The sequence below is a fragment of the Microplitis demolitor genome, chromosome 10, assembly GCF_026212275.2.
Source record: "Microplitis demolitor isolate Queensland-Clemson2020A chromosome 10, iyMicDemo2.1a, whole genome shotgun sequence".
Classification (NCBI taxonomy): domain Eukaryota; kingdom Metazoa; phylum Arthropoda; class Insecta; order Hymenoptera; family Braconidae; genus Microplitis; species Microplitis demolitor.
In genome coordinates, this window is record NC_068554.1 from 7,067,095 (window position 1) to 7,089,432 (window position 22,338).

The 22,338-nt window shown below is 27.5% G+C and overlaps 1 protein-coding gene across 3 annotated transcripts in view; it reads right to left on the reverse strand.

Annotated features, from left to right (window-relative positions):
• The window catches only part of LOC103570517 (nucleolysin TIAR), a 209,868-nt gene that overhangs the window by 68,898 nt on the left and 118,632 nt on the right, over positions 1–22,338 (reverse strand). Inside the window, exon 1 of one of the 3 annotated variants that reach the window (XM_014444859.1) lies at positions 9,880–10,062. The exons of the other annotated variants lie outside the window; for them this stretch is intronic. Coding sequence (XP_014300345.1) covers positions 9,880–10,036 — 157 coding nt within the window. The 5' untranslated portion in view covers positions 10,037–10,062. Of the gene's footprint in view, positions 1–9,879; positions 10,063–22,338 lie in introns of those variants that run through there. 3 annotated transcript variants of the gene reach the window in all.

Sequence of the window (22,338 nt, forward strand, 5' to 3'; positions counted from 1 at the left end):
GTATTGTAATAACTGGTAGCTTATAAATTAATATCACTAATATTACAATAACAACACACTTAAATTAAAAATAATATCACAATTACAGTGATAAAGTAAAGGCAAAGAAAGATAGTTTGTTATGATACAGTCTGTTCGTCGTTTACCTGGGTCAAAAATAAAACTTGACTCAGGCTCACTTCGCCGTATTTTCTTTTGGAGTTATCGATTTGCCGACGATTTTTCGATAAGATTTCGACTTTTTCGACTTAAATTAAATTTTTTTCAACTCATTTGTATTTTTTGATCTTAGTTTAAACTTATTAGTCTTTACTTCAAACATGATAGTCATTTACCTTACTTTAGACTTGCTAAACCAAGTTGAAAAAAAGTTATTTAATCACCTTACTTTCATCTTAATATATAAAAATTATTTCACCTTAGTTTTGGATTTGTCGCCTTATAATTCAAGTCTAATAAGTCGAAACCAAGTCAATTTCGACTTGATTTCAACTTTATCGTCTTAAATCGTGACTAAGTAAACCAGTTAAGTCTAAACCAAGGCGAAAAATCAAACTTGGTAAACCAAATCTTAATCAAGTTTTATTTTTGACCCGGGTAGTAGTTGTTATTAAATGACTGACTGACTGGCAGATCTTCAATGAGCCTCAAATGCTGGTCAACGAGCCTCAAATAATACTAATCGAATTTGAATTACACAGTCGAGTAGTAGGTTCATTTAAGGCTCATCGAGACTTATTGAGAATTTTTGAGCATCATTTGAGGCTCATTGAGGTTTTTTGAACGTCATTTGAGGCTCCAAATATTTTTTTACTCAGTGAGGCTGGATTGAGGCTTCCTCGGGTTCGATGAGGCTAGATTGAGACTAGATATTTCAACCCGGGTTTAGATAGTGATTTTCAAAAGAGTTCTTGTGATAAAAAATATAAAGATAATAAACAAAAGTTGGGCCGATTAATTGTGTCTATTGGGAGTTATTTCGTTTACTAAGTTTCAAACATGACAACTGACAACTCGTGTCTCTGGGATTAAAATAAATTTATATTTAATCAACGGAATAATCAAACGACTTAATATTCGATCAAAATTATCCTTTAATAAATTGTCTTTGTATTAGTATACAATTTGACCCATTTAAATGTAATCAAAAGAGTGTAGAGATAATTTAATGTGAGTGAATGAGTCGAAAATATAAGATCGATTATAAAGCACCCTCAACGCTTTCGCGCTTGAAGTGTGTAAAATATCAATGAACTAATGATTTAATTTAAAAAATATTGTATAAATTTAGATATAATATTTGGACAGTCACATAAACACTTCAGGTTGCTAGTTGTTATTATTTAAAAATTTGATATCTTGTGAGTACTTTTTGTTTATGGAGATTTGAATAATTATGATGTAAGAGAGTATGAAACATAGCACTCGGGGCAAAATGGAATAGGGAAATTGGCATAGCGTGCGTATATCTTATTCATAGTTTCAGGTTATGTATCTACTATTAAAAGATTAAGATCTTTAAAATTTCAAATCTCTATCTCAATTGGTTTCTGAATAAAAAATATTCAAAAGTACTAAAAACATATTTTCCTTGGGAATTGCTAAATCTGGTTTAAAATTTTATGTTACAGCATAGAGAATGTATTAAAAATAATAAATTATATAAACGACCTTAATATTGTGCTTGATTTATATTATTATTATTATTATTATTATTATTATTATTATTATTATTATTATTATTATTATTATTTTGTTCTTATAATAAAAATTCTTTTTGATGTCAGTAATGAGGAGCAATTTATTTTTTACTCTTTACAAAATAAAAAAAAAATAGATAAATTTAGTCTTTGATACCGGAGTAAAATTACTTCGACGTATAATTAGAGTGCTATTTGTGTTAACTAATTATTAAAAGAGTAAATGTTATTTTTTTATGCAGAGTAGTTAAAAAAAATTGAGCAATTATTTAGTTTTTTAAAAATGTTTTTCAGATATAAATACACGGTTGCATGCTTAAAACTGTTTAATAAATAATTAACTATAGAAGTATGTAGATGACACATATTGTTATGCGTAGACAAAATATCCGTGACAGAAAATTAGCACATTTTAGCTCTAACAAAAGAGTAAAATGCAATTTCGCGTACTATATACAACATTATTATTTCATGATTAATTTTCAGATACGAATATTTTCTACCTCTAGATAATTATAATAATAACACTCATACATAATCCAGTTTAAATTTCAGAACACTGTTAATCCATAAATAACATCCTCTTTAATCACAAACAATATATATACTACTATCAGAAAAAAACTAATAAATTCTATCACTTCACTATATTTTTTTTCTTTTACATCCACGATAAACCTTTGTGGTTAAAAATTAACGCGACTGGAAAAATTATTTTATTTATTATACAAAGATACTTTTTTTAAATTTTGATTAATTTTTCATGTAACAGTAAAATTTGTCATACACTGTAAAATACCGGGAATGAATACAGCAAAAATAGATCCGTTTATTTCATCGAGTGTGAGAAAGAGGTTCGGTTCCGTTTCACCTTAATGATGAAAAACGAAATATCTATTTTTTAAATTTCATAAGCATCAAAGTTTTCATTATCAGTTAATTTTTTTAAATTATTCGCATAAATAATATGCAGAAGGAACTCCTAATTATTTCCGCTTTCAAATAAATGTCAAAGCATAAAAGACCTAACTTAACTATGTTTTCATTACGATTTCAATTTGCGAAGTTTTTGGCTATATTTCCGAATCCAGCCACATATATATTAGAGTGTTTCAAAAAAATCGACTTTTTTTTTCTCGAAGACCATTGAAAAATCGACAGAGGATCTCTAGACAAAGACCCTGTTAAAATATGAGACCTTAATATTAATATTTAAAGGTGGCGATTCACGATTTTCTATTTTCCATTTAAATAACATGGGAAAAAAAAATTTAAGTTTGGAATTTCATACTTCGGCGATGGCTTATTGAACAAACAAGTTTAGGATATATTTTTATCGAGAATTAAACGCTCTACAAAAAAAGTCTTATATCATTTTTTGATAAATCCATCTGTTCAAAAGTTATCCGAGCTCGAAGTCAAGTTAGAGTAAATTTCGAGATCATTTTACTTTTCCGGCGAAACTATCGGACTTATCATAAAATGTCATCAAATCTTTTTTGTAGAAAATTTTATTTTCTACAAATTAGTACTGATTTATTTTTTCAAAATTCTGCATTGTTTTCTAGTTATTTCCATTTTAATGCCAAGCTCCAAAAAAAATAGTGTTCTGATCGATTTTAAGAACTTGGTATTAAAATGGAAATAACTAGAAAACAATACAGAATTTTGAAAAAATAAATCAGTACTAATTTGTAGAAAATAAAATTTTCTACAAAAAAGATTTTATGACATTTTATGATAAGTCCGATAGTTTCGCCGGAAAAGTAAAATGATCTCGAAATTTACTCTAACTTGACTTCGAGCTCGGATAACTTTTGAACAGATGGATTTATCAAAAAATAATATGAGACTTTTTTTGTAGAGCGTTTAATTCTCGATAAAAATATATCCTAAACTTGTTTGTTCAATAAGCCATCGCCGAAGTATGAAATTCCAAACTTAAATTTTTTTTTCCCATGTTATTTAAATGGAAAATAGAAAATCGTGAATTGCCACCTTTAAATATTAATATTAAGGTCTCATATTTTAACAGGGTCTTTGTCTAGAGATCCTCTGTCGATTTTTCAATGTTCTTCGAGAAAAAAAAAAGTCGATTTTTTGAAACACTCTAATATATATACGTATATATTGCGAGGTGCCGGATTTAGAAGTAGAGCCGAGAGTTTATTCATAATTAATATTTTCCAAAATTCTCGTGAGAAAAAACATTTGTTGAAAAAAAGTTAAAAAAGCGTTGACTATTCGTAAGTTCAAAACGCGACACAACGACGAATTTTTTTTATCGTTTTGTAAACTTTTGAAAATTAAAGAGAAAAATAAATGAATATGATGTTATTAAGATATGCTTAAAAAAAACGTTCAGAAACAGTTTAAAGTCAGCTTTTTCTGAACGTATTTTACTCTAAAAAAAATGATGAAACCTAGCACTTTTATGAAGAGTCGACAAAATTTTACAAAAGAGACTAAAAACGTTAATTTATAGTATTATTAACTCCAATTCTTTATTTCCTTCATATTTTTCAAAGTTTAAAAATCATTTAAAAAAAGTTTGTCATTGTGTCACGTTTTGAAGTTTAGAATAGTCAAATCTACAATTTCTTCACGGGCCTTTTCGAAGTGAATTTCAATCCTAAAGGATTAAATTACTAAAAAAATCATCTACTTCATGAAAATTTCCCTTCAGAATGAATTTCTAGAAGGGGAAGTAAATAAATAAAAAATCCATCCACTTTACATTCTTTCCGCAAATTTTTTACATCATAAAGAAAAAGAGCAAATAAAATAAAGCATTAAAAAAATTTTTTTTTTCATAACAATTTATTATTTTTGAGTAATTCGAGATGCCCGGGAATTAATTTTGAAATTTGGATTTTTTCAGTGCGCTTACTCTTTAATTTTATAACAGACGAAATTCAACATATATTTACATATAGAAAATATTTTGAAATTTTATTAAATTTATAGAAATAATCATATTATGAAAAAAAATTTTTTTACTGGTAATTAAAAATTTTCGTGTTCTGAATGTATAAAAATATTACATCTTACCTACCCTTTCTCTGTGTTTGTATATTTTACATGCTCAGCAAAATGTGTGGTGTCACAGTAAATTTCCTAATTACTTTATTCTATGCTAATAATACTAAATACGTATACTTAGAAACTGAAAATTTCCTCTCAATTTTTTATCTAGAATTCCGATAATAAAAAGTCACATTTACTCAAAAAATCTCATATACTTTGTCACAATCTTCAGCTCAACAAAAATCCTCTCTTAAATTTCCCATCTCATTTTAAAATAAAAACTAATAAAGAGATAAAAAAGCGAATCAGTTTAAAAATTCATTTAGCCGAAGAATTGATGGATTAATTCCACTAAAGTTATTTTCTTTTTAAATCAATTGATCACATTTGACATACGATACATCAAAAAAATACTAAAAGCTATCGAATAAACTTTTTTACCTTTTTACATTAGCTAAAAAAAAAAAACTGCTGGATCATTTTACCCCATAGCCCGTGGCCTAGACATTTACTCACAATATTTTTATGACGTAAGAATTTTTTTTAATCAAATGTTTTTTTTTTCTATTTTTAATAACAATTTAATATTTTTACAAATTGGATAGAACAAATTGAAAGAATAAATATTAATTTTATTTTTATCTTTACTGTGCATTTACTTTTTATGTCTCTCAATAGTATATATATCTAAGGTATAATTTCATTTTCTTCGAAAGCGTCAAAATATTAGCATATCGATCGTCTAACTCTACATAGCTATATCCAAGTACACGTACACGTATATAGATGAGAGGAAACGAAAAGGGAGGAGCAGAGAGAAGAGGAGAGACGAGTAAGGTGTAAGGGTTGGTGCTGGATGATATCGGCTGTTTTAAATTCACCAAGAAGTCTTTCCGGGCATCAGACACACAACTCTACTACTCAAGTGTTTCTACTAGTAAATACGATACCTTTACTCTTATTCCTATTATCCTTCGATCCATAGGCTCTTTTACTCTCTATACTCTCATATCAGCCATTACCTGCTTTTATATATATATATATATTTTTTTTTTTATTATTATATTTTCATCTCAGGACTTAACATCCGTTCTACTTATTTCCCTACACTGATGCTGATGCCGGTGTCCTATTGTCGTTACTGCTGGTTATCGTTTCTGTCATTTTGTCGTCGTTTTACCACGTCTTTTACGCCGATGATATTTGCTCGTATCAATTTAACCCAACGGCTATTTGAGTCAACGCAAGGCAAGATAGCTTTTTATTTGATATAATAAAAATAAAATACGAATATATGGTTTCCGTAACACGATACTTATTCAACCAAATGTCATTTCAATCAATTTTTTTTTTTTACGCATGAACTAATAATTGCATTTTTTGCAAATGCATTTTGGTTAAATTTCATCTGCTAAACAAATAAATGTTTTCATTTTCTTTCGTAAATATTATTTTTATTTTAAAATGTGTTGGAAATGCAATATTCCTTTTTTTTTTTCAGTACATTTAATATTTTATTTTGCGAAGCAAAATTTTTTATTATAAAAGCTCCTGCTGAAATAACAATACGAGTCTTTGTAGAAAAAAATAAAAAATAAAATAATCAACTGGAGATGTTACTTTTTTATGTTTCAAGTAAATTAAAAGTACAAATATTTTAAAATCAAACATCATTTAACTTTGCTGAATAAATATTTAAGTATATATTTAATATTGGACTCGAAAAAATATTAACTAAAAATTCTTGTTATTAATAATAAAGGTAAAGTATTTATTAATAAAAGAAAAATATTAAATATAATTTTATGGTATAAAATAAACAGTGAAAATATTAAAATAATGGTGTACTTAATTTTTAGTGTTCATTGTACTAGAACACTTATAGGTTCCTTTGAATATTGGTATTTGATTTTAGTTCAAATTTAAATATCATTCAAAACAATTCCAAGGAAGTTTCCACTTGATCAAAATTTTTTTTAAAGAAAAACCGTTTTTTTTATTTTTTTTTACTAAAACTATATGTTGGGTATAAAATTAAAGCTTGTGATGGATAGATTTTTAATAATTTATTTGTTTAAAGATTTAGATGTTCGACAAAGTCAAAGAACGTTGTCTATATTTTTCAAAAAAGATATTTGTGAGTCTTTTTGTTCAATAATAAATCAAGCAATGAGAAAAATAATAATTTAATTGAACAAAAGATATAAAATTTTTGGATTTATTATTTTATAAATAGTTTAAAATGAAATAAATAAAACAATAAGTCTAGACACTTGGATTGCATCAACTAACAACACGCGACGTTTTTTGAATTTCGTAAGCCAAGTTTAATTAAATATTTAATATTTTAAAAAATTTTAAATCAGCTTTTGTGACACAAAAACTAAATGTATATATATATATATATATTTTTTAGCTCATCTAATTTTCTTTCTCTTTCATTTTTCTATATATCCCTTATCCTCTTCTCGTCGTTTTCTCTCCCATTAGAAGGATTAAATTCATAATTTCATTAATTATAGGAAGTACCATATCTTGGGCATACTTGACTCGCTTGCTGTTACTTTATAAAAAGACAAGTTTCATTTTTGAGTAAAGAACAATACGGATATGCCTTTTAATCTTAGATATATATATGTATATATATATATACATTACTTCTTCAAGCACTCATCTTATACTTTAGACGTTAAATGAAAAAGCTCGCGAGCTAAAGTCGGGATAGGAACTAAAATAAAAAATTATAAAAAACTGTTGGGAAAAAAAAGTAAGTGGAGTAAAGTAAAGACAAAAAATATAAAAAAAGAGACGTAGTATTCTTAATCTCAATAAATTTAGGAGTTTTTTGGTTATCCAAAAATGAGTGGTGGACACAACCGAGATTTGGCGTGATTTCTATCCAAAAGTGAATTGTCTCAGCTTCCTAAAGCTAAGCTAGAACCAACAAGAGAGAAAGAGAGATAAAATATATAAGAGAAAGGAACGGAACACCCGTAGAGAGTCTTATAGTTATTACTCTGCTGCACCCTTTCCTTTCCTGGTTGATCGCGCCAAAACTCAGATTTATCCCCGGAGGAAAAGGGGACCTGAAATTTTGCTCTTCCTCAGGGCATCTAGCCAAATCACAGACACAGTATATACTTTCCTACCTCCCAACTCCCTTTTTACCCTTCAACATACCCACCCAGCTTTAGCTTTTCCTAGACACACTAGCTATGTAGCTTTTCAGCAGTTGCAACTGCTCCTTAGTTCACTGGGAAAATTTAGTGGGCACTGAGGCGGGAGTGAGGAAGGAAGTCGCCCGCGTTGGCTCGGACAGTAACCAAAGAGAGAAAGCTCAAGATTTTGATCGGTCACCCAAGTGGATCTTCATGCTTGTCTTGCTCCTTTATTTGGCTTTCGTGTCCCTTTTCATACATATATAAATGTTGTATATACATTTACGGTATGTACATATCCCTTTAATACATACATATTTATATATATAGACGAAAAGTTTTAGTATACATAGCTAATGCACATACACCCAGTGCGCTAACATATTCATAGTATTAACAACTGCTTTCATTGTTTCAGCTCTATTTCAAATATTAATTTCTTTTTATATTTTTTATTCACACGGTGACCTATTTTTTTTTTTTTTTTTTTTTAATTTTTTTTATCCTTGTACTTGTAATTTTTTCAAAGGGAATATTAAAAGTATTAATATTAATAACACTGATAATAACAATAGTATAAATATAGAATTGTTTTATTAAAAAGTTCATAAAGTTTAAGAATTATGAATTTTTTTAATTAAAAATTTTATTGTTTTTTTTTTTTTTTTTTTTTAATTATTGAAACTGTAAATATCCTATAAATTTATGGGACATGATCAGCTTTCAGTGAAAATGTACTTGTCGGATTTAAATAAAGGACAGAGCTTATAACTTTTTGAAATTCTTTTCACAAACTTTGAAAGAAATAAATCTGATACGATAAAAATTTTTTGATAATATATTAATTCAATACTTGTCATCTTTTATTTCAATAAATTTATTTTATCGATTTAATTTTGAAAAATTAAATTATTTAATTTTTAGAATGTGAGGGTAAAATAATTTTAAATTATCATTTATAGTTTATAAAATTGACTAAACAATTTGAAATTTTCTGACTACTTGAAAAAAAAAAAAAAAATATCATTTTGTTACGAAAAAATAAAATTTACGGTAATTGCAAATTTGTCTTTTTATCTAAAAAAAGTTAGATTTAGAGTAAAAAATAAATTTTTTCCTCAGTGTCCTCATTTTCTCTTTTCTTATTTGAATAAAATAAAAAAAAGAAATTTTTTTATATTAAATTTATGTTTGAAAATATTTTTATAGGAATAATAAAATTCGTGGAAAATAAAATTTTAAAATTGAATTCACACAAGTATTTTTATGAAATATATTTGTATATATATATTCATTCATATTCATACAATTGAACGGTGACCAATAAGAATGAGAGCTCTAGCTAGCGCGGCAACTAAAATTGAATCTTTGGATGTTAAACTTTGGTAAGATCGTCTAGAGAGTAAAGCCGTAGCTAAAGCTATCAATCGGCTTCTCAAACTTTCCTGTTTTCCCGCTCATCCTTTTTTTTTTATCTCTTAATTTAAACTCACGAATATCATTACAATGTTTTACTAAATTTAACCAGCTCAAGAATTAAAACATATTTTTAACAACTTAACAAACAATTACTTTAAAATTAATTTAACTCTCGTAATTTTAATTCCTTTAGAACAGACTGAAATTTTAAATTCAACTAAAATAAATATAAAATAATAAATTTAAGAATTTTTACTTTATCATGTTGAACTTTTGACCTGATCACTTGTAAATTTTCATCGATACTTCATCATACATTCCAGACAAAATATATGAATAAATTATTCAAGTTGTCACTCACTTTTTTTTTATTTAAAACAGTAAATAAAAGTGTTACTTAAAAAAAAAATTTTTTCAACTTATATTCATATATTTCAATAAATTTTAAACTCTTAATTTCATTTAAACTTTTTACTCAAGTCTTAAAAAAATAAGCCGCGACTTTTTAAACTCAATAAAATATTTAATAATTTTTTTTTTTTAAATAATAATAAATAAAAATAAATTAAAAGCACCTGATTTACTGTTGACTGCAGTGGTTGAATGACTAAGACTTGCCGTAGTTGTTAACTTATTTTCACTTTTCTGCGGTACACTTGCCGTTGAAATAGGTCCTGGATTAGTAATTGTCGTAATGGTAGTTGGCATCATGAGAGTTGACATGGTCAGCATCGTCGGGCGATTTATCGCCGCGGCGAGCGTTACTTATAAATATTTATATACAAATACAACTTTAATTATTCCTTTTATAAATAATATTTATATTTATATTTATATTTTCTATCTACTACTTTTTTTTTATTTCCTTTCTCAAAACCAATTAAAACAATATTTTCGCGGTAAATTTATTATAATATTTATTTACACATCCATTAGCTTATTTATTTTCTCCGGTCTGTCATATATAGACATTTAATGCATTTAATTTATTTAACCGAACTTGTAATTATTTACACTCACTCATAATTTTAATTACGTAAATAAGTAAACTTTCACTTGTTAAATATTATTATTTAAATTTTTTAAGTCCAATGTAAATGCCACAATAAGGACCACTTGTCTGCACTTAATTTAAATATTTCAATTTGTCGCGTTTCGCCACAATAACACCTGAGCTTTTAAATAAAATTTAAAAAAAAATAACAAGTTTTTTTTCACAAAATTAAATTTATTTTTATAATTTTTAAATTTGTTTAATAATAACAATAACAATAATAATGATAATAATAGTTATAATAATAATAATAATGATGATGATGATAATGCGGGTGTAATGATGATAATGTTACGTTAATGTTGCTGTGAGTAAGGTAACGTACGTCCGATCGTATATAGAGTCGAGACCCTTCTGGCGGGGTGATCGCGTAAAAAGGACGCCTTTGCTGCTGGGTCACCCCGCTCGTCGTCCCTCACACCCTGGATATGCCCGGCGTCGCGACGGCGGGCACAGGCGCCGGCGTTTCCGAGCATTCGCGGAATCACACGAGCTAAGACGTAACGGCAACAGTCGCTTGCAAGCTTCCTAACGCGTATAAGGGGGTTGGTTTGCTTTACTTTACTTTACTTGCTTTCTCGATTCGATACTCGCTATAGCATACAGTACTCCATTTACCAAATCCCTTGACCTTACCACCTTACTCTACTTTTTTACATTTTTTTAATTTTTTTTTTTATTTTTTACCACCACCATTTTTTATTTTATTATTTTTTATATACTTTATGGTTTAATCAATACTCATACTCTCCTTCATTTATGGTTTACTTTAAACTTTATCTTTGTCTGACATCAAATTATCTGAAATTCATAAATAACGATATGGGACTCTTGATTCAATTTTTCAAGAGGGATTATTGTCGGTAGTCAATAAAATGTGTCTGATACTTAATATATATATATATATAAGATGAAAGAAGAGAAGATTTTTATTGGAAAGTTAAGTCTTTTAAAATTGAAGAAAATTTATAACCAACATGAGAATAATAATAGTTAATTTATTTTTAAATTTAATTATTGTTTATAAAACTTTTCGGATACTTAATAATTATTCTGGGTCAGTAGAGCGTTGGGTATTATTAATTTTAAGTTTTAGTTTCAGTTCTAACAAAACTTTTTTAAGGAGCTCAAATCTTTTTAATTATTCCAAAGAAGTAAGCCACGTTTAATTTTTACTACAGTTTACTATTATTATTATTATTATATATTTTATTAAGGGATTAAAATGAGAGGAAATTTATTTTGAATTCTAGTGAGGTACAGCGCAGGTGTGATGGTGCTTGGAAATTTATACATGAACAGTGTATGGATTTGGTTATAAATGATCCATATATGGTTGCTTGTTCCTTTATGTATGCATCTATATATGTATATGTATATAATATAATGTGGCTGTAACTTGCTTATTTATATGAATAAATACCTATAAAACGGGTGGCTGGTTTACGACCACCTTCTCTTCTTTCTATATAATACTTAAATCAAAAAATTTTATATCATCAATATATTATAATACTTTAGACATATCTGAAACATTTTATCAATATATGTTATCAGATATTATTTATAGATTAACTTTTTTTTTTTAATACATCCATTAAAAGTTTTTATTATTTATTCAAAATATTATTTAAAATTTTTTCAATTATAATTATTTTTTAAATATTTAGATTGAATCATAATTAATATTTGTAATATACCCAGACATTTTAAGGACAGTCACTAAAAGTCATGATTATTAGTCTGTAAACAGGAATAAGTGAAATAGGTGAAAATTCACTAATTTCAAGTGCAAACCGAATCACTTATTTTAAAAAGTGGTTCGATAGCCACTCAGAATTAGTGAGTATTCACCTATTTCACTTATTCATGTTTAGAGAGTATGTTTTTTTCCAAAAACTTATTTATTATTATACGCGCTAAGAATTTTATGGTAATGATTCTCATTGAGAATATTTAATAATTACCATATTGTATAGTAATTTTAGAATTTTATACAATAATGCTATTAAAAACTATCATATGATGCTAACTATTAATATCCCCGAATAATAATCACTCTCACCAATAATAGTAATCACTCACATCACAGATAGCAACATTTATAATTTTCGGTAGCAATGTTCACTATACCGCGATGGTAATAGTTACCATCGTGTATGTAAAAGTCACTTAACAGCTTTTTAATTATACACATATATATATATATATATATATATATATATATATATATATATATATATAATTTCTAATTATCAAAATGGAGAAATTTTTTTCTTTATCTTAGTATTTTTTTTTTTAGTCTAATTTTGAACTTTACGATAATCATTCTCATTGGGGATGATAATACTTGTCATACAAAGTTGTAATGATTACGATTACGAGGTAGCAGCTACTACCATCATTCTATTGTGAACAATATCATCGAGTGATTGTTATATTTGTCATGTGATATGTTAATAGCTACTATTTTTGTGATAATGATTATTATACTAATTTAACACCCGAGATGGTAACTATTGCCATCGTGTATTTTAATTCTTAACATATTATATTGTGAATCTTACAATAATTATGAGATTAATTGATATCACGAGAAAAAAATTAATTTTACCATCATGAGATAGTAATCATTACCATAAAATTCTTAGCGTGTAAGGAAGAAATAAATTTTTTAATGCTTCTAATTTGTAATTTACTATTTCTAAGTAACTTGAGATGTCTGGGACCTGTTGTTCTGCTAACTAGTTTTTTTTTCAATACTTTTCTAAATTTAATTTTATACGTAAATCAATATACGTCAAATTTAAAAAATTTTTTTAAAGCTGCCCCATTTTCCCCAAAAAATTAAAGAAAAATTTTTTATTTCTCGTTTCGTATTTTTTATTCTACATTCTTATCAAGTTTACTCTGACCTCAGACAATAATGGACTTGAAATAATTTTTTGACAAATAAATCTGTACAAACTATGATTTTTTTTTTCTGATATCAATTTAAAATTTATATACTCATTGAAATGTTAGAATATAATTTTGAAATTCAATTGTAATATATAAAATATAATATATAACAATGTATTTTATAAATTTTTTCGAATCTTTTGTGTGGTTGAAAAAACATTCATAAGAATCATATTTCGATTATTTTAATTAATACCTTCATTAATTTAATAATAAAAATATAAATGATCAACAACATTATAAATATCACAATGAAATGTAACAATTATTTTGTATATTAAAACTCATATTTCATGTAATAAAATCCTTTAGTTTGTACATCAATCGATGGATCAAACAATGACAAAGAAAATTTAATGTATCATTATTTATTTATGGAAAACAATATTTATTAAATATATGATTGTCATTATAATATTGAATTGTGAACAGAAAATAATCTAGCAAGTAAATCATTCATACATTTAACTCATAAAAACTTGAATAATGTCGATATATACAAACGATATATTACAAATGTAACATGTATGATGCTGTCCAACGTGAATAGATTGAGTCGAACAATAAATAACGCTTTGATCCAACAAATAAAAATCTCAAACTGCCGTAAACTTTTTTACGACGTAAGCTCGAAAAAATTTAAATCATAAAATTTTTTTTTGAATTATCTTTATCTTTTTTTCCTTAACTGCAAACGCGAAATATCATACAGATTTCCCCGTATATAGTGTAATATAAATAGATTCAGCGTATCGTGCTCGGGTAAATATATACTGAAGATATTTTAAAAAATTTTGCGTGACCTAATTTACCGTAACGCTTTTCTAAGACATTGTAAAGCCGTTAAAACACCAGACTGCTTGGTTAATAAATTATTTTCCGAAATAAATCCTGTGAAATCATAAATCACATGATATAATCTCATGTATAAAATAATAATAATAATGATAATTATTTTTAATTATTATTATTGTTTCCTTGAAAAAATGAATAAGATCTACGTAGATTTACATGGATCTAAGGAGACCTACCCAGATCTACATAGATACACTTTTTCATGCTTTGTTACATCTACATAGATTTATATAGATTTAATGAAGCTGTTGTAGGCAGGTATAGAAAGATCTACGAAGATCTACGTAGACCTAGATAGATCTACGTACAAAAAAATCAAATTTCTCAGCGCATGAAATTTTTTGAATTATGAATTAAAAACAAAATTTTTTCTTAAAACTAGAAAACATTTTTTTTTGCGACATGAAAATTTTTCCTCGTCTTAAGAAAATTTTTGTTTTCATTCCGTAATACTGAAAAATTTTTGGGACAAGTAAAACTTTTCTTGGGGTGAGTGAAAATTTTTTGCACAAACAAATTATTTTTTTCTGTGTAGAACTACCTGGGTCAAAATATCTAAACTCATTCTAGCCTAATCGAACCGAAGTAAGCCTCAATGAGCCTCAAATGATGCTCAAAGATCCTCAAAAAGCCTCGATGAGCCTCAAATGAACCTACTACTCGACTGTGTAATTTAAATTCGGTTAGTATTATTTGAGGCTCTTTGATCATCATTTAAGACTCAAAATGCTTTTTTTACTCAGTGAAGCTGGATTGAGGCTTACTTGGATTCAATGAGGCTAGATATTTTGAACCGGGTACGTAATTCTACTTGGATCTATACATAGATATTCACGGGTTATTATAATTATAATTATTATCTATCACTTCTCTCGTTATGATAATATGAATATTAATTTATAAATTAACTCAAATTTAAACAACGTCAAAAACAATTGTTGAGAAAATTTTCGTATTCATGAAGTGAATTAAATAACTTTATAAATTACGGGTGGCTTAACACATTACCTTTATTCTCATAAGCAATTTATACAGAAATAGTTTACTAAGACTAAAAGTTTGTATTTATGTATAAATTTATTTAACAAGAATAAACATAAGAGTTAATTCATCCTTAACTTAATTTAATTAAGCCATCGGTCATTTTTATTATCATATATTACAACAGTTCACTTGCTCTTATTTAATTTATTAATAATAAATCAATTATTCAAGTATTGATCTGTGGATAGAACATTCTCTGGGGTGATCTGATGCTGATGAATAAGAAATTAAGTCAATTAGTTGCGTATTGAGGATTATATCAGGGTTACGCATGCGAACATACGCACAGATCATTTGATGTTAATGTCAAATTAGATTTATCTAAATTTATGGCTTAAATTATTGCTTTGTTATTATTATTATAAATATTTTACAGTAATTTTTAATACTTTAAATATTGGAGAAAAATATGAAAATTTTTTTTTTTCGAAAAATTTTTTTTTGACTTTTTAATCTCCAATTGGGTAAGTATTTAGAAGTATGGCTTCACTTATTTTTGAATTTAAAAATATGTTGTAACTTTATTTTTTTTTAATTTGCTGTACGTCACGTGAAGATTATAAAAAAAATTATTTTAAGGTCGTAAAAGTCATAAAAGAAAATTTTAATGAAAAACATGAAAAAGCACTATTTTCCGGGATCGTAAATTAAAAAAACTATTAGATTTTTTTATATCAATCTGCTGCGCAATAAAAAAAAATAATTAACTGTTAAGTTCAAAAATAGACCGAGTCGCGCTATACAACAACTTCAAATCGTATCATAAATCGCAATAAAATTTTTAAAAAATCCATTATACCCTAGTTAAATTATTATATATTTTGCTCAACTCTTCTCCAAATCAAAGCAAAGATAAAAAAAAAATTTCTAAAATAAATTGAAGACACAAACAGTTGGCGTTTGAATCATGCAATATTGTTAACATTAGAACGGAAGAGGATTCTACCATCCGAAATAAATTGTTAAATCAGTATAGATTTAACAATAAGTATATACCCCAGTAAAGTATTTTACTGTAGAGTGGTCAGGAAAAGTTTTTAACGGGCGTTTAGGCGGGTTTAGACTCAAAAGTGAATTAGCGAAGCGGCAGTAGGTCTCTCAAGTTGCATCAGATCGCAATCTCGTGTTCGCTGTACACTATATACAATGGAAAACGAGGAGGAGCAAAAGAGCCAAAGGTATAGCCGCAAGAGTGAGAAAGAGTAACAAGAATGAGTGAGTATAGCTCTCCTCTGCATAAACGTACAGACATTGTTGGTTGCACATGAATGCCTGGGTACCCAGTGGTTACGGTAATGAAATTGCTACACTCGCCTCCACCTGATATTACTCCGGTTTCCACCAGGAATACCACCGCCACCACCACCGCTACCATCACCATCGCAGTCATCCAGCCCAGTCACCCATCCAGAGAGCAACCTACTGTACCACCAGCACTACTAACACTTGTGCGCTTAGTTTAGGGACTCAGAGAGTGATATTTCGACAAGTTTCACCTCATGCCCGCCCAAAACTCCCCATCTCCATTCCGGGCCACCTCTATCCCCTCGTCTGCTTAAAACACCCCCAGCTATTCACGTTGTATCCATTAACCGGTTTTATCGTGCATACGAAAACTGGATAGTTATTTTGAGCATTTTCACGCATGGCTTCGGTGATACAAGATTACTTAATACATATATATATATATGTAATAAAAATGAATAATTTAATAAGATTAAAATGTTTCAATTGTTCTAAATTAGTTTATGTTTAATTTTCATTGTTTTAAGTAAATTTATATTGTTATTGTTTATGCTGACGTTATTGTTATTGTTTTTGGTGTAGCTGTTGTTGTTGTTGTTGCTGGTGGTAAAGTAAATAAGAGTGTAAATGTGGGAAAAAGACGTTTATTTAAAAAGTTTAGTTAAATTTTGCGCAATAGGTATATAAAGTGATGAGAGTTAGTATACAGAGGGTAATAATAATGCTTAAAGACATTAAGTTGAGGGGTTAAATGAGAACGGCTAAAGACTGGAAAGTTAGTTTTGCCTGAGGAAGAATTAGAAACCTCCGTTGATGCTGAGAAGCTTCTGGCCTTGCGGCTATTCTAATTTCTCTTGGTTGGTAAACGTTGCGTAGTAGTGGTTTACGAACCCGCGGTCCATGTTCTTCTGTGCTTCCTATCTTTCTCCTTGGTTTTAACTTTCTCTTTGCTCTACTTTTTTAGTCTTTGTCTCTTGAATACGATCCTCCACTTGCTTCGCTTTACCCTCTACAAACGTATACATTATTGGGTAATGTAGAAGTTACTTTTTTTTCTTTTTTTTTTTTTTTTTTTTTTCATGTCGTGTTCGATGAAAAATTCAACAAAGGTTAATATTGAGACAAATTGATTGAATTATTTAGTTTTTTATTTATTTTTTTTTTTTTTACATTTCTATTTGAGTGGATCTTTTATGAAAGGAAAAATAAACATTTATAAATATCATTTTTTGTTTACTTTGAAATTTTATATATTGATCTTAAAAAGGTTGTAACTCTGTGATGAAAAAACGCATTTTAGAGCTTGAACTTTCTAGTTTATGACTCTTAACTTTGAAATTTTTAAGCTATTATTATTTTTAGTGTAGTGGTAAATTTAGTGAAAAATGGGAAAAAGCTATTTATTTACTTTTTTTTTAAACGAGTTTGACGTGAAAAAATATATTTTTTTCGGCTAAAAAAGATCGAAAGATCTTGCAGAGAATACTTAAAGATTTTAAAACCGTAGCTTAGATTTCTGTAGGATCATTAGGTCATGAATAATCGGTTGTCAAAGTAAAGTGTGTGATTTTTCCTTTGATATCTGATAACCGGGGAAAAATGGCCGCGCAGAGCTCACTTGGTCTCCCTAACTCGAAGAGAAAAGTTAGAGCTAACAGCACATGACATCCAAATCAATGGAAAAATGTTTTCTGACCGGAGCTTTTGGAAGATAAAAAAAACTACTTGTTTTAAAATCACTCCCTAGCGATATGTAAAAAAATTTTATAGTAAAAGGTCAAAGTTTCAAAAATCTTTTTTTTCACATTTCTCGATTATTTTACCGCCTTGAATGTTAATAAAAAACTTAATTTTTTTACACCAATTTAAACTGGTAATTCGATAATTCAAGAGGAAAAAAGCCATTGAGTTGTAAAATAACACATTTCAATAGTTAAAAAAAAAAATGTTGGCAGAAAAAATGTATTTTTTTTCGCCTATATAATGGGTATATTAAGTGAAATGGATAATTAAACGGAGGTGTAGATTAAAGTGTTAGGTTGTAGATGAACACGATATAGAGAGCTCGAGCAACAGAGGTAGAGATTTCGCGCCAATATAAGGATTGAGAGCGTCAAAAGAGCAAGAAGTAAAAGAGGCAGAATGAACAAGGGTATAGAAAACGATTTGAATGGGGAAACGGTCGGTTGGAAGGATGAAAAAGAAGTAATAAAAAAAAAGGTGGCATAGCGTGAGCGAATATTGAAGTAGAGAGAAAGGTAATGGTAGCAAAATGTGGTACACGAGGAAGTGAAAAAGTAACATAGAGAAGGGTGAACCAGAGGATGAGGATGAGGCGAAGGGTGAGTGGTAGAGGAGGGGAGGAGGGAATGCGAGCAAGCCAAGCAAGCAGGGGGTTTTGCGCAATGCGCCCACAGCTCTGCAGTGGGGTTTATTTCTCCTGATCTCTGCGTATGTTTCTCTCTGTTTGCGGACCACTATGTGTCACGTGGTGTAAGCATTTTACATCCTTTCTTCAGCTCTTCTTTACTCTTATTTTCTCTTATATTTTTTTCTACTTCTACTTCTACTACTGTTCTCTTTTCTTCACTTCTTCCTGCTGCTGTTGTTTTTTTTTGTTTTTATCATCATTTTCTTGTCTTTTTATTTTTTTCGCTTCCTCTTTTTTTTCTTTATCGTATTTTTTTACTTCTTTTTAAAACTTTTCCTTGTTAGCGTTGCTGTTTATTTATGTAACTAGGTGTCTGTCTATTTCGTCAAGCTCATTATAATGCCATTTTCTTACTTTTCGCATTTATCTTTTTCTTCAGCGAATTTTATTCTTTCCACCAGATGGAATAAAGAATTATACTGACATTTTTAGATATTATTCTGTCTTGCGAATGAGCACTGATAAAAATAAATAAATTTGTTTGTACATCAGTAATTAATTCCATTATTTAATATTACTAATTTATTCAAAAATTTATAATTTATTTATTCATAAAATAAAATATAAAGAAATGACATGTCAACTCGCTTGAAATGAATTATAAATATTAATTGAAAAATAAATAAATTATTTTTTAATTTTAAAAAAATGCCTTCCGGCAAATGGCTTCAAGAACAAAGAAACATTTTCAAGAAATACACAAAGGAAAAAAATTATTAAAACAAAATAAATTTCATTTATTTAATAGTTTCTATAAAAATAACTTAACTTCATGGAACGATGAGTAAATTATGGGATTTAATTTATTAAATATTAAATAATGATAAGAAAAAATTTAACTTTTAATTTTTTAAGTTGAATTAAAAATATGTAAATTGACAATTTGGTTCTATCAGAGCAATTAGTTACAGGTTTCTTGACACAAACAAGTCTCGACTAGTATTTACGTAGTATCGGTGTAAATACACACGGTAGTATTTTTTTTTTTATATATATTTTTGGTATCTTATTCCCGTCACTACTCGGTCCGAATTTGTCTTGGGTACATGTTCGATCGGTTTTATGTGTACACCTGTACAACTATATTATCCTTTGTATTTCACGTCTGTATCATAAATATGTATACACCATCCTCTACCAGTCCACCTATCCTTAGATTCGTTTCACTGGGTTCTTTCATGATAATTTATTCAAAAAAGGATACACTTTAATAATTCAAAATGCCACCAGAAGTATCCTCTTTCCTGTTTCCGTTAAGTCTTCTGTGTTTATATATATATATATGTATATATACTTATTTATTATGTACATATATATTTAAATATGTCATTTTTATGAAACATTTTCTTTTATTGTTTCTACATAAAATTTTATTATTCAAATATAATTTCCAAAAATTCCGTAGCTCAACTCAAATTTTTAATAAAATATTCGTTGACAACTCAGCAAGCCAATTTTAAAATCCAGTAACAGTTTACTGCTAAAATTTTCACTCTATAACATATTTTGCACATTACTCCTTTTTATTTTTTTTTTTATTATGAAAACGTATTTCATTAATAAATTTTCTATTTAAAAATGCATTTTATTTTACCTCTTGTAAATTTTTTTTTATATGAAGAAATTAAAACAAAGTAATATTTGAAATGGGATAGCTGAACTTACAAAGCTTTTTTAGTAAAAAATTTACGAAATAAAAAAACCAAATTTGCTTACAAAAATTTTATTAAAACAGATTTTTTTCTTTGTTTATATATCTTTAGTTCTAGGCACAAAAAATGGCTTAAAATACAAAATTGACCTCATTATATGAACGAAAAAAATGATCTTATTTTATACAATAATAATTTTTGAAAATAATCTTTCACAGATGCTTGCAAAAAAAAAAATAAATAAAAAAACCGGTTTTTTGCGCTAATTAATGTAAAAACGTAATAATGTATCGCGACTTTAAAACGGGATTTAAATGAATTCTATGAAAATTTCTGAACTGAAAAATCATTAAAAACAAAATTTTTTTATTTTTAAATTCAAACACTAAATTAAAGTAAAATAAAAAAAAATCAGCACATTTAAGTACATGTAATATATTCTGTTTGTATATATTATATTACTCAGAATGCTTCAGTTTTCATTATATGTGACTGTTTAAGACCTATAACATAATGCTAATATTTAAATCGCATTTGTACTGACAGAAGCTCAGTTACTGAAATATGTAGCGTAAAAAAAAAGTTTAAGTAAAATAAAAGCTATTTTCTTTAATATTGAGTTTGCTATCCTTTACTCTTTATTTTACTCTATACTGTAAAACTGCTAGCGTATGCATGTGTATGTAGGCCAATCTCTTATAGCTGTACTGAGATACTTAGACGTTTTTCCTTTCAGCGTACCTTTACCATACTCTTATCCATCTTCTCTCATACCTTCATTTTTATATATATTTTTTTATCAACCTAAAGAAAAAAAAATCTAACGAGATAAAATTATTTAAAAACATACAAAATAAAATCAAAATGATCCAGGGCAAAATAAAACATCGTAAAATCCAGGCCATTTTGGGCAGTACGCCTAAAATTTTAAGGAATTTTTTTTTTTCACGATTGTAAGTGAAGTTATTTTATCAAAAATTATAATAAGTTGGAAAAAAATGAGTCTATGGTAAAATGATTTACTATAAAAAATTATGAAAAAAAATTTTCCTCGAAATGGTCTCTCATTTAGCCCGGGTTAATTAAAAAATATGTGAAAAGATCATAGTTAAATCAGACCTTATAAATTTTAATTTTTAACAAGATTTCGCTGACAAAAGTTTATTTTTTTTTGTTATTTTATTTCAACCATAAAGTTATTTCACATTTGAAAGAGCTCTTAATCAGGTCGGGTCTTCGTAAATAATAAAAACCCCACATTATCATGATACAAAGAGATAAATATTTAAAAAGAAGGCATTAAAATTTAAGGGACTCGGTTATAAAAAAATCATAATATACTTCTGTTTTCTTATTCCGTTTAATTTGCCCATACCAATCGGGGAATCCTCAGTAGAGCTCTTGACAACGTTAAGACATCTTTTCTACTTCAGAAAATTCCTCTTTAAAGTTTCACTAACCATCTCAAGTTCTATAGTAGTCAATTCAAAAGTATTTCAAGTTCATTCCTTAACTATTTTACCGACATCTCTTTTTATTTCTTTATAAAAAAGTAATAGCTTCTTCAAAGTCGGATTATGTGGATAGTAACATTAAATTAGATGGAAATTCTTTTGGTTATATAAATATTTAATTACTGTCCATAATAGAACGCTTATACCGTCTATCATTTTTCAAATAGGTTTTGATATTTGAATTAAAGCTTTTGCTTAATATTCATTTTTAGAAAATTTTAAGTGGACTGGAAATTTTTCAAAAAATATAAGGACTGATATAAGTTTTTTTTTAATGT